The sequence below is a fragment of the Kwoniella shandongensis genome, chromosome 1, assembly GCF_008629635.2.
Source record: "Kwoniella shandongensis chromosome 1, complete sequence".
NCBI lineage: Eukaryota > Fungi > Basidiomycota > Tremellomycetes > Tremellales > Cryptococcaceae > Kwoniella > Kwoniella shandongensis.
The window spans coordinates 310,633-323,311 of NC_089287.1; the positions used below are offsets into that span (position 1 = coordinate 310,633).

A 12,679-nucleotide genomic window follows, 5' to 3' on the forward strand; every position below is an offset into this window, starting at 1 on the left:
TACATTCAGGTGAGCACGCTGTCCCCTCTATTCCAGCAGCTGCTGTGTTGCTATTCGTCGGTGGGCTCGCCAAGAAGGCGACGGTGTCGATGAGTCGGTGGCACCGATTCGAGGGTGGTCACCCATATGGACGATCAGGTCTTTTCATCTTCTTCATTCCGCACGATGCCACCACCCTTTTATGAAAGGAGACGGGTTGTGCACATGTCCTATATAGCTAGGAGGGAGGTGGCTGCTAGCATAGCAGTTTCTTCCCTTGCAAACTCTCTTTTCGGGCTCCGCATCCTTCCCCCATCTCTCCACCGGAGCTCCAACGGATGTACGACTTTCAGGCATCGATTTCCTCCTCTCGCATCCTATATGACACGTCCATCTCGGTAGATACGGGGAAGGCGGTGGTCGCGAATGGCTCAGCTCCCCCGTATACACGCTTGTAATCACTTGCTGTGGCAAGTAGCGCCGCTGGGTGGCGGTGTCAGAGTGATGCGGAGGAGGAGATTGGTGTTGGTCACGTTGCCTTGACGCTTGTCTTTGCTTGGAATTCTTTTTGAAGGCTGTTGGCCGCTTCTCGGACACGCGCCGTGACCTGCTGATCGTGATTTGACGAGAATGGAGCTGACTTCACTTATTGATTTACCATCTTCCCGCTCTGCTCTTCACCGTTCAATCGCCCAACTGCCCATCTGCGCCTTTTCCCGTTCCACACATCGTTCCTTATACCCTCATTTGCTCTACTGGTATCGGAACCACCGCTTCATCATCGCGAATGGATCTCCGCCTGGCTTTCGCTGTTTCGCGTGGATATACATACATTACAGCACGAGACATCATGTCAGGAGTTGTGAACGGAGTCAGGGTCACTCGTGAGTGCAATGAGTTTTTGCTATTCTCCCTTGGCATGTCCACAGTCCAAATCTACTTCCAGTGCTGACAGCTCCATAGCCGATGACCCCAACAGAGTGGTCACCGTCCAGGCCCAGTCCGGTAAGACTGGATCCGACTTGTCTATCTCATACACCAACTGCAAGGTCGTTGGAAATGGAAGTTTCGGTGTAGTCTTCGCCGCGAAGATGCTACGTGAGTATAGCATTTGATTGCGCCTGCAGGCTGTGCTGATGTGTGATAATTCATAGCGGTGAAGCACGAGGATGGGACGGAGGAGCCAGAGTCGGAGATCGCGATCAAGAAGGTCTTACAAGACAAGCGATTCAAGGTCAGTTTTGGAGAGAATCTAAATCAGATAGAATGCTGATGGGTTGCTGCTTAGAACCGAGAATTACAAATCATGCGACTTGTTGCCCACCCTAACGTTGTTGACTTGAAAGCTTTCTTCTACTCCAACGGGGACAAGGTGGGTTCCACATTCGCTTTCCTCTGACCTGGAGCATGCTAACCCAAATGACAATGTGCAGAAGGACGAAGTGTACCTTAACCTCGTCCTCGAATTCGTTCCAGAGACCGTGTACCGAGCTGGTCGACACTACTCTAAGCTCAAGCAGGCTATGCCCATGTTGCAGGTCAAGCTCTACATGTACCAGCTCCTCCGATCCCTCGCATACATCCATTCCGTTGGTATCTGTCACCGAGATATAAAACCCCAAAATCTGCTTCTCAACCCCGCAACCGGTATTCTCAAGCTTTGTGATTTCGGTTCCGCCAAAATCCTCGTTGCCGGCGAGCCCAACGTCAGCTACATTTGCTCCCGATACTACCGTGCTCCCGAGTTGATCTTCGGTGCAACCAACTATACCACCAACATTGATATCTGGTCGACTGGTTGTGTGATGGCCGAGTTGATGTTAGGACAACCCCTCTTCCCCGGAGAGTCTGGCATCGATCAGTTGGTGGAGATCATCAAGGTGTTAGGAACTCCTACAAGGGAACAAATCAAGACCATGAACCCCAACGTGAGTTCGAGTTTCGCACTATGCAACCCGAAATGAAATGCTAATGATGCCGATCAATTCCCAGTACATGGAACACAAATTCCCTCAAATTAAACCCCACCCCTTCACCAAAGTCTTCAGACCGCGCACCCCAGCAGACGCAATCTCGCTCATCAGCACGTTATTGGAGTACACTCCTACTGCCCGTCACACGTGAGTGTCTTTCTGCTGCCGGATAAAGATTTGTACTGAACCCCCTTCTTCTGCTAGTGCCGCCGAAGCTCTGGTCCACCCCTTCTTCGACGAACTAAGGGTCGAGGGAGCGCGACTGCCCAATGGAAAGGAGATGCCTGCGTTGTTCGATTTCACTAGGGAGGAGTTGTCAACTCGACCCGACCTCATCAGACAACTTGTTCCCGCATTTGCCGAGCCTGAGCTACATGAGAGAGGGATTGACATCGAGGGATTCGTGCCTATTCCGTTGGAGCAGCTGCGTATCTCCCTTGACGTGAGTGTGACAGTATTCTTGACTTGACTGGTGATGTTGAATATTGATGTTGTGTTTCATCGCAGTAATCATCTCTATACGTATAAAGAAATACGAAACTGCTCGATTACATATACCCGAAATACAACATCTGAATAACGTTACCTATCCGACTGTTATCACATTCCCCCCTTTTCCGTTACTAGTTTCCTTTTTTTTTCTATCGCATACTTTGGCTTGATCTAGTTTTGGTCTGGTTGGGCGACAGGTCGTTCTCTCTCGAGTCTCTTGTCCTTACGTCGTCTTCGTCGTCGTCGACATGTCAACGCGGTTGGATCGATAATAGATTTTATGCGTGACACGTGATGAGAACCTGACAGACTGGCGATGGACAGCGAGGGACGAGGGGAACAAGCTTGTTTGCTCGATTCGACGGGGGTAGTAGGATGACAAGGAATATGATAAACTGTATGAATGTGAAATGAATGCATGGATGTGACAGAGTGGTGTGTGTGTGGATGTGCTTGGGTGTGTATCTAGTTGCTGGGTATACAAAGTTGTTTAGGCTAGACTACTCCGTTCTATTGACTATTGACTATTAACGAGAAAAAGTATAACTGGCTTTCGCTCCGTACCTCATGACTTTCACCGCCTGGAGAAAGATATCGACAAACTCATTGATCGAACCTCAAGCTCGCAAGCTCGATCAAACCAACCTCCTCTCTACATTCTGTTCTCTTGCCAATCTCCCTCCTAGGGCTTTCTGCTCTTCATACTCTTTCGCTCTAGCCTGTCTCTCCGCCTTCCTCTCTTCAGCAGATTGTGCCTCCAAAAGCTGAGGTGGGGGTGAGATCTGACACGTCAAACAATCTTCGTCTATAACAGCAGCAGGCTGTGCGACTCCTACGCCTCCAACCGGTTTAGGCGGTGTAGGTGTAAGGGGTTGTTGGACGGGTGATGAAGGTGTGTTTAGTGGTGTTGAGGAAGAATGGGAGGTGGTTGGTGTGGCCAACGATGCGGGAGTGAGAGCGGCAGGAAGGAGAGAAGCAGCTGCGCTAGCGGCGGCTTTGGCAGCTACTCGAGCTTCGTCCTTGACAACTCCTTGATACATGTTCTGAACGAACCCAGATCCAAAAGGCAACGAATTAGCACGCAAGATCATGCAAAGTAGAAGAGAAGGTGAAATCGCCACAAAGAGATGTAGGGGAATGGGAACATGGCCATGTGTGTTGTACCAGTATAGTAGCCGGGGACACTCACGTCTGATTCCCATTTTTGGAGCCAGTGAACACCCCATACCGTCGTTCCAGCTATTGCGAACGAAGAGGCGAGGAAGAGTTTAGCAGATCGGGACATTTCGGGGTGTGGTGAATATGTAGTGCGAGGTGGTTTTGATCAGTTTGCAGAGGAAAGAGTCCGTCTTGAGCAGTCGTACAGATTGAGTGTGAGAGATACACGTGAATGCGTTGTAAACCTGGATGAATTTGGTAGATAGCTGAAGTCGAGCGATATCGCTATCGATATAGAAATAGAAATAAGTTAAAGCAGCATGTTGCAGCAAGCAGCAACGGAATAGATCGATCAACCGTGACCACGTGATTCAATTACGTAACTCATTCCGTCGCGGCTGAGTTCCTCGATGCGTCAGATTGACTTTTGTTGTTACTCTGCGTACAGTTGCACGGGGCGCGTGTTGGCTGGTTCAGATGAGATTGTAGTACTGCTTCTTGCTTCTTGCTTTCTACATTCGCTGTTGCTTCCCTTCAGATCCTCCGCTCTTCATTAGATTATAACATATAGACTCTCTTCGACTGCACGGAACGAGCTGAGCTGAGCTCATACACGCTATCTTCGAACTACAGAGCTTGGTCCTAACCGCACAGACGCAGACGTAGAACGGTGGTGGGAGAAAGCCTTGGGCGTAATTGGAAGGAACGATACCCAAGATGTCAGGCAACAATATCAAGGTAAGCTGGACACTCGTACTGTGCCGCGGTCCAGCCTGAGCTCCGAGCTGACCCTTGAATATCAATAACAGGTCGTCTGTCGGTAAGCTGCACTTTTCAATGCTACTACGGTGGAAGGAAGGTTGGGTAGAGCACCGCTGATACTATACTCAACGAACAGATTCCGACCTATGAATCGGATGGAGTTGGAATCGAAATCGGAGACATGTGTTGATATAAGCGACGATGCTTCAACGGTACAGCTCAAAAACTCAACATCATTAGGTAAGTTTAGCTTCGAGGTGATGGATGATACCGAAGTGAGCTAGACTGATGTGCTATGTATGCGTAGCTGGCCCCGAGAAAGATGGTCAGTTGGAAGTAGAATATTGTTCTGATTCGACAGCTGATGACGAGATCTGGTGCAGGCTTCACATTTGATAGGGTATTCGATACGGAGACCAGACAAGCCGAAATCTTCGATTGGGGTGTGAAGGGTATAGTGGAAGGTGAGCTATCCGAAATCCGCCTGTATCCAGAGCGTAGCTCATAAACCATATCTCGCAGACGTCATGACGGGCTTCAACGGAACTCTCTTCTGTTATGGACAGACAGGTTCCGGAAAGACGTTCAGTAAGTACAATCCTCGAGTTCTGTTGCTGTGGGTCCTTACTGACGTTCTTGTCCTCTACTTAGCCATGATGGTTAGTTCATTTGACCCCTTTTACCGAAAGGCGCAAAATGGCCAACTGACCGATCTTTCTAGGGTGCCGATATAGAAAGCCCTGTTCTCAAAGGTCTTATCCCACGTATCGTCGAACAGATCTTTGCCTCTATCCTCTCAGCAGACTCAAGTATCGAATATACCGTCAAAGTCAGCTATATGGAGATTTACATGGAGAAGATCAAAGATTTGCTTGCTCGTGCGTACGCCGCCATTGCCACCCACGGCAGCTTTACTGACATGAAGCACACCATGTTCTGTTGCAGCTGCCAACGATAACTTGTCTATCCATGAGGACAAAGCTCGAGGTGTTTATGTGAAGAACTTGACAGAAGTGTATGTCGGGTCGGAATCGGAGGTCTACAAAGTCATGAAGGCGGGAGGCGCGAGTCGTGCAGTCTCTTCGACCAGTACGTGGACGATACTGAAACACGGATCAGCTTATATGCTAAATTGATCGCTGATGCCTGGTGTCGCAGACATGAACGCCGAATCGTCTCGATCACATTCCATCTTCGTCATCGGTATTCATCAGCGCAACACAGAGACAGGTAGTCAGAAGTCAGGTAATCTGTACTTGGTCGATCTGGCTGGTTCCGAAAAGGTATGGCGCAGCTACTTCCGGAAGACGTAGTAAGTGTCGACTGACGTGTGACACAGGTGGGCAAGACCGGCGCGACTGGTCAAACACTGGAGGAGGCCAAGAAGATCAACAAGAGTCTGTCGGCACTCGGTATGGTCATCAACTCCTTGACCGACGGAAAGGTATGTCTCCCATGAATGGCGACAGAATAATGCTGATCAACTTATAGTCATCCCACGTTCCCTACCGAGACTCCAAACTCACCCGTATCCTTCAAGGTGAGCCACGCACGTTAACTCCCCTCGGCGGAGTTGTACTGACGTATCACAGAGTCACTCGGTGGTAACTCTCGCACGACTCTCATCATCAACTGTTCCCCTGCGTCGTACAACGAGCCTGAAACACTGTCCACTCTCCGATTCGGTATGCGTGCTAAATCAATCAAGAACAAAGCCCGTGTCAATGTCGAGATGTCTCCTGCGGAACTCAAAGCGTTGCTCAAAAAGACCGTGGCCGAGCTTGCCTCGGTACGAGAGCACGCCGCGAGTCTCGAAGAAGAGGTCAAGGTGTGGCGAGCTGGCGGAAATGTCGATCAAGCCAATTGGGCTCGACCAATGGCTCAGGGGACGACATCGACCCCTGCCGCCGCCAAGAGAGTCACTTCTCCCTTACCACCACTTACTCCAGGAGGATCGAGTGGTACTCTCAGCCGAGCGGGTACTCCTGGAGGTCTGCTGCCGTCAGCCGTTGATAGTAGGCCAGATACACCTACAGTATACAGCTTGAACCTGGACAAGGATGAAAGAGAGGAGTTCTTGAAGAGGGAGAATGAGTTGAGCGATCAGCTCTCAGAGAAGGTAAGCTCTTCCATCACAATACATGCCAGCAACAGCTTACACGCCATATTCAGGAATCGGCTCTTGCTGCTCAAGAGAAGCTCATGGCGGACATGAAAGATGAGATCGCATATCTGAAGGAGCAAGAAGCCTCGACGGCCAAGGTACGTTTGCAGGATCCCGCGATGCATGACGACTCGAAACTGATCTTCATGTCTGCAATAGGAAAACAAAACCATGTCTACCGAACTCAACGAGCTTCGTATATCTGCTGCTCGATTGGAGTCCGAAGCGAAAGACGCTGGCATTACCCTTGACTCGTACAAGGAGAAGATGAGCGAGCTTCAGAAGGACATCGATGAGCAGAAAGTGCAGATTGAGGAACTGAAGAAGGTGCAAACAAGAGAGAAGGAGGAAGAGAAGGAGAAGAGGAAGCAAGAGATGTTAAGCGAGATGATGTCGAAGATCGATATGGTGAGCAGGATATCACATCGTTCGTGTAAAAGAGCTGATTTACGGTCGATATCAGGGTGGAGCTGTTCTCGATCCCGCGGCCGAGAAACTACGACAAGTGCTCAAAGAGCTCGAGAACACTACGGATGCGAGCAAGTCCGAACAGCTCACATCCCAAACGCGAGAACTTATTCGATCATCGCTTGCTGAGAACCAGGAAGTAGTCCGCGATTTGCAGGAGAGGTTGAGGCTTGCACAGGAGGAAAGCGAAATGCAAGCCAAGAGAAGAGCAGAGATGGAGAAAATGCTGAACAAGAGGGACGTAGCGTACGAGGAACTACTGGGTACGTAAGGTGACTCCTGATCACCTTTATAGAAAGGAGCGCTCACGACTCCGGTACACAGACAAGACATCGTCAAGTCAGAGTATGGCAGTTGCCGACATCAAGGTATGTCTGTGCTCTGTTGGGTGTCACACTTGCTGACTATACAAATTACAGTCAACATTCGAAGCCAAGTACAACGCACAGGAGGAGATGCTCCGTGCGGAAATTTCAACCTTGGCAGAACATGCGGAATCGCGAGCTGCCGAGATCAGACGTCTGCAAAGTACGGTGGAGAGCTACAAGCTTTCGAACGAAGAACTCAACGTAAGCCGCGTGCTGCGATTGACGTACTTCGACTTCTCTCTATCGTATCGCTGACCTGTTTCATTTCTCCTTGTAGCGCGCCCTGTCTGCTGCGTCGGCGGGTAACGAAGATGGAGAAAGCTTTGCGAACTCTGCCAAAGAGCTGGAGAGGAGTAGGAAGGCCTACGAGATCCAGTATGCCGAGTTCGAGGTGATCAAGAAGAGTCTGGTGAAGGATCTGCAGAACAGGTGTGAGAAGGTGAGTGTGGATGCTTGCAGCTGATCGAGCAATTATCGCGAATGACTTGTAATAGTACAGCTGACACAACAACGACTTCTCAGGTTGTCGAACTTGAAATGCAGCTCGACGAGGTCAGAGAGCAGTACAAGATCATTGCTAGATCTGCCAACTCGAGAGCTCAACAAAAGAAGCTGGAGCATCTGGAGCACAACTTGGGCGAGCTGAACATCGTTCAGAAGCAGGTGAGCCTAGACCGGATGATGAGCAGGTGAATTTGGAAGCTGATCAGAAGCACGCGCAGCTTGTCGAGCAAAACACCAGCTTGAAGAGGGAGATCTCGGATGCTCAGAGAAAGTTGATGAACCGGACCGACAGGATCCAGAACCTCGAAGCGGCGTTGAATAACGCGGACCAGAGGCTGGCTCAGAAGAATCAGAGATACGAACAACAGATCCAGATGTTTAGGGAGAAACTAGCGGAAGGTGAGTACAGACTGACCCTAACATCTGAAGAACATTTGTTAACGCTCGCGCGTCTTACAGTCCAAGCAAACCAACCCAACGCATACAATCATGGGCGGATTGCCAAACCACTCCGAGGCGGAGGCGGTGGTGCGCCCGCGCCCGCCACGCCCATTTACCAGAGCATAGCAAGTGGAATGATGGGTTCTGCCAGTCCTCTGGGTAGAGTCCAAGACGAGAGTGCAAGTGGGAAGAGACGTAAGTATTTCATCTCAACAAAGCTTCTGAAAGCTTTAGCTAATCGAGTTGGTAACGATTGTAGAATCTTGGTTCTTTGGTACGCCGAATAAGTAGAGATAGGATGCTGGAGCAAGGGTGGGAAGGGGAAAGTCGATGTCGAGCGGTTCTCATTCACCATACATACACACACACATACATCACACGAGTTTAACGAGCTGTCACGACAATATGTGGAGCGATAGAAGGGGATACAGAGAGCGGACTATGGTTGAATACATAGTGAAGAGGTTGTAGGGGACATGCAGTTCATGTATCGATATCTGTGCATGTCTTCCGGTCAATGGATTGACGGAGATTGAGGCAGTGTCCGAGATGTATCGTAGCTGCCCCGCGTCATGCAGCGATGGGACGCAATTGATCTCGAGCATTGTTGTTGTTGCTGCTGCTGTTCTGGCTATCACTCTCTCTTTTCAAGCACCAAGGGTAGAGCAAAATCGTCATGTCGCTTGCTCAATCTCCCACCGCTACGTGAGTAAACGTTCCATTATGGGCTTCAGCTCTGAAACCCGAGCTGCACCAATACACCGTCCACCTCAAACTGACTTGTTGTCTTCTACCTCAAGTTGGGATACTATCCAGAATGTGTTCTATCGGAAAGAAGAGATTTACTCGATGTCATGGAGGGTTCCAGACCTTTCCGACTATATCATCACATCAGCGAAGAACGGTGGACCTATAGGTAAGTCCGGAGTTCGTCCACTTCAGCCATACCACCCTGGCACCAATCTGGTCTAGCCAACCAATGCAGTTTGGCGAGGGACTGACCTTTCGGTGCGACTTGATTATGGAAAATAGCGATGATACGTGATGAACGCAAAATCATGTTACTAGGCAAACATGTCCCTGGTAAACCGAAGATATACATCTACACCTCATCCGGTCTCCTCCTTCACACATTAACATGGGATCTCTCCCCTCCTGTCTTATTGCATTTCACATCGCAATACCTCGTCGTCCTTTCGGACGAAGGGTTGTATAGGGTATACGATCTTTCGAACCCTAATCCGTCGAGTGCGGCGGGAGGATATAGACAGTATACTCTAGGAGGAGAGGTCGGGGAAGTTGGGGTGGTAGAGGCGAAAGCGTGGGAAGAGGGGATGGTGGTTCTTACGGGCAGTTTGGGTTGGGTGGAAGTTAGAGGTTGGGGAGGAGGGAGAGCTACTCCCCTTTCACCGAGTGGTGAGTGTCTCACAGTAGGCAGACTATCGCAGAGCATAGTCCCGTATGCGCACTGTCATTCTGTGCGCTCGCTGATAGATTCAATTTCCGTCTACTTAGGCCTCACCGAACCACCGACCTCATGGACCCTAATTTCGCCAGACCAATCACCAACAGGTCATGTCCAAATCCTCTTCTCAACCTCATCAACCATCATAACCCTCGACGCTCTCGAACGAATCGACCAACGCGTATCCCGCGGTCCCTTTGCGCATATTCGCGTATCGCCCAACGGACGTTTCTTGGCTCTTGTCACTGTTACGGGGAACTTATGGGTCGTCTCGTCTGATTTCGGAAGGAATTTGTCAGAAGTCGATATAGCGAATTTCAACGAAGGAGCTGGATTACCAGAGAAAGTGGAATGGTGTGGTGATAACGCGGTGGTGCTGGCTTGGGGTGGGAGAGTAGTCATCGTCGGTCCTGCTGGAGATTCTTTGACGTGAGTCCTCAAAAGCGCTCAGAGAGTAACGGAACTCTTCAGGATATAGATAGCGAAGAGGCTGACCTCGCTGATTTGTAGATACGACTACTCACCCGCTGCGTATCTTGTCGGCGAGATGGACGGTCTCCGAGTGATCTCTTCCACAACGTGCGATTTTATCCAAAAAGTGCCAGGTGAGCCTCTCTTACACCTTGACGCCATACAGCTCTTGCTAAGTCAAGTGTATTCAATCAGACTCCTCACTCGCCGTATTCAGTCCTGGATCATCACATCCCGCTGCTATATTGTACGACGCACTGGATCACTTTGAGCGCAAATCGCCGAAAGCAGATGAGAGCATACGAAGTATACGACCGGAATTGGGCAATGCGGTGGATACCTGTGTCGAGGCAGCTGGGAGGGAAATAGAGGTCACTTGGCAGAGAAGATTACTGAAAGTGAGTCCAGCATCCTAACTGATCAGGACAACTTCCTCGATGTTGATCGCACCATGCGTTTTTAGGCGGCACAATTCGGTCGGGCGTTCATGGATCTGTACAATCCGAGCGATTTCGTAGGGATGGCGCAGACACTTAAAGTTCTCAATGCGGTCCGATATTACGAAGTCGGTATACCGATTACCTACGAGCAGTAAGTCGGATCTCTCTTTCTGAACCACCCCACATCGCTGACCTCGCTCGTTCACGTCGCAGATACACATCATCATCTCCGACTCTCCTCATATCCCATCTCGTATCTCGTAACCTCCATCTCCTCGCTTTGCGTATATCCCAACATATCGGCCTCCGTCCCGACCCTGTCCTGAAACACTGGGCGACAGCGAAGATATCCCGATCCTCTGCGAAAGGTGTTGATCCTTCTGAACGAGGAGCAAGTGATGACGAAGCGGTGTGTCAAGCGATCGTGAACAAATTCGAGAAAGAAGGTGAGAAGGGTGTGAGTTATGCAGAGATTGCGAAGAAGGCTTGGGAAGCGGGTAGAACGAGATTAGCAACGATGGTGAGTTCTTGGCTCCTCATCCGTAGGAGAAACTGACTGATCGGTTGATCGGCCTATGTAGTTGTTGGATCACGAACCGAGGGCGGCCGAACAGGTTCCGCTGTTATTGCAGATGAAGGAGGATAAGATTGCTCTCACAAAAGCTGTCGATTCGGGCGACACTGATCTAGGTAAGTGACGACCTTTTGGAGTAATCCCTCGGTGTTTGGTGTGGCGGTACTAACGACGATATGCAGTATACCAAGTCCTCCTACATCTCCGATCATCATTGTCCCCCGGCGACTTCTTCCATCTCCTCGACGATTCGATATCGCCTAATCTTAAACCCGCCGTAAACTTGTTGCAAGTATATGCGCGACAGGCTGATAGAGGTTTGTTGAGGGATTTCTACTATCAAGATGATAGAAGGACAGAGAGTGCCACGTTGGAGATGGAAGAGGCGGCTCAGGCGGAGGTGAGTTTTCACTACTCTATCACAGTATGGCGGGTCACGCTGACAAATGGATTATTGGTGGTATAGGACGGTACCGAGCGAGTAGAGCACCTTCGTCAAGCGTCAAAATACTTTTCGGAAAGCAAAGATCGAGTCTTTGAAGCAAAGGTGAGTGACGGAGCATCTTTGTTTAAATGATTTTCCGAGAGTGGACTTTCTCTTATTGACTTTGTATCGTTTTTCTTGTTACAGATGGCCGAAGACGCACAGCGACTGTTAACTCTCCAACAGACCTATGAACGCGAACTAGATCACAAATTCACTTTTTCCGGTCTATCAGTCGATCAATTCATTTCCCGCTTACTGATCGAAGGGTTCGCCAAGCGCGCAGAGCGAGTAAGGTCCGATTGGCGCGTACCTGATAAGAGATGGTGGTGGATAAAGTTGAAAGCCTTAGCAGAAATGAGAGATTGGGAAGGGTTGGAAGTTTTTGCGAAATCCAAAAAGAGTCCAATAGGCTATGAACCTTTTGTCGTGAGTCGCCCATCCCCAAAACTCCAAAGTCTCAAGTGTGTATATGTGTATATGTGCTGATTTGACTTGAAATGGTAGACCCATTTGTTATCGTTGAAACCACCCCAACCTACACACGCTGCTACGTTCGTCCCCCGCTGCGATCCGAAATCTCGTCCAGACTTATATGTAGCTTGTGGAGATTGGGGCAAAGCAGCAGAATCTGCCAAAGAAAGGGGAGACAAGGCGAAATTGGAGTGAGTGGACAAGTTCCGCTGCCCTGTTATGAGAGCTGCTCTACTTCGTCTCAGAGACTGGAGTTGAATTGCTGATTACACGTGCTCTGTTCGTAGTCAACTTCTTAGGGCCGCGCCAAACGGGATTGCTCAGAGGGAGGTGAACGAGGTGATCAAGCGAATAGGCAAGTGAGCCAAGCCGTAGTAGTGGAGATGGTAGAAAGGAGTGTTGTATATAGTCTAGAGTAGGATTGTCGCATGCCACGGACATGTCTCGGTCATGTGGTTGCCT

General features: G+C 49.8%; 4 protein-coding genes across 4 annotated transcripts; 3 read left to right on the forward strand and 1 right to left on the reverse strand.

Moving 5' to 3' along the window:
• Positions 1-829: 829 nt before the first annotated feature.
• CI109_100131 (uncharacterized protein) lies at positions 830-2,421 on the forward strand (the record flags this gene model as incomplete). The annotated part of the gene is made up of 7 exons (XM_032007960.2): positions 830-863; positions 943-1,077; positions 1,134-1,213; positions 1,268-1,351; positions 1,413-1,907; positions 1,972-2,099; positions 2,157-2,421. The coding sequence occupies 7 exons, from the start codon at positions 830-832 to the stop codon at positions 2,419-2,421; spliced, it is 1,221 nt and encodes a 406-aa protein (XP_031857746.2).
• A 658-nt stretch (positions 2,422-3,079) lies between these two features.
• CI109_100132 (uncharacterized protein) lies at positions 3,080-3,729 on the reverse strand (the record flags this gene model as incomplete). Its single annotated transcript, XM_032007959.1, has 2 exons — positions 3,080-3,487; positions 3,634-3,729. The coding sequence occupies 2 exons, from the start codon at positions 3,727-3,729 to the stop codon at positions 3,080-3,082; spliced, it is 504 nt and encodes a 167-aa protein (XP_031857745.1).
• Positions 3,730-4,319: 590 nt separating this feature from the next.
• Positions 4,320-8,600, forward strand: CI109_100133 (uncharacterized protein; the record flags this gene model as incomplete). The annotated part of the gene is made up of 23 exons (XM_032007958.1): positions 4,320-4,340; positions 4,412-4,422; positions 4,501-4,604; positions 4,672-4,689; positions 4,748-4,828; positions 4,887-4,952; positions 5,016-5,023; positions 5,086-5,242; positions 5,310-5,453; positions 5,523-5,647; positions 5,704-5,808; positions 5,856-5,904; positions 5,957-6,483; positions 6,537-6,626; positions 6,688-6,936; positions 6,992-7,259; positions 7,321-7,364; positions 7,416-7,565; positions 7,642-7,803; positions 7,887-8,027; positions 8,087-8,267; positions 8,328-8,504; positions 8,569-8,600. 23 exons carry the CDS (start codon positions 4,320-4,322, stop codon positions 8,598-8,600), a joined length of 2,910 nt encoding a protein of 969 aa, XP_031857744.1.
• Positions 8,601-8,985: 385 nt separating this feature from the next.
• Positions 8,986-12,580, forward strand: CI109_100134 (uncharacterized protein; the record flags this gene model as incomplete). The annotated part of the gene is made up of 14 exons (XM_032007957.1): positions 8,986-9,014; positions 9,110-9,225; positions 9,342-9,725; positions 9,825-10,203; positions 10,285-10,379; positions 10,441-10,643; positions 10,709-10,836; positions 10,899-11,205; positions 11,267-11,375; positions 11,442-11,659; positions 11,726-11,806; positions 11,891-12,172; positions 12,251-12,408; positions 12,505-12,580. The coding sequence occupies 14 exons, from the start codon at positions 8,986-8,988 to the stop codon at positions 12,578-12,580; spliced, it is 2,565 nt and encodes an 854-aa protein (XP_031857743.1).
• Between the last annotated feature and the right edge of the window lie 99 nt (positions 12,581-12,679).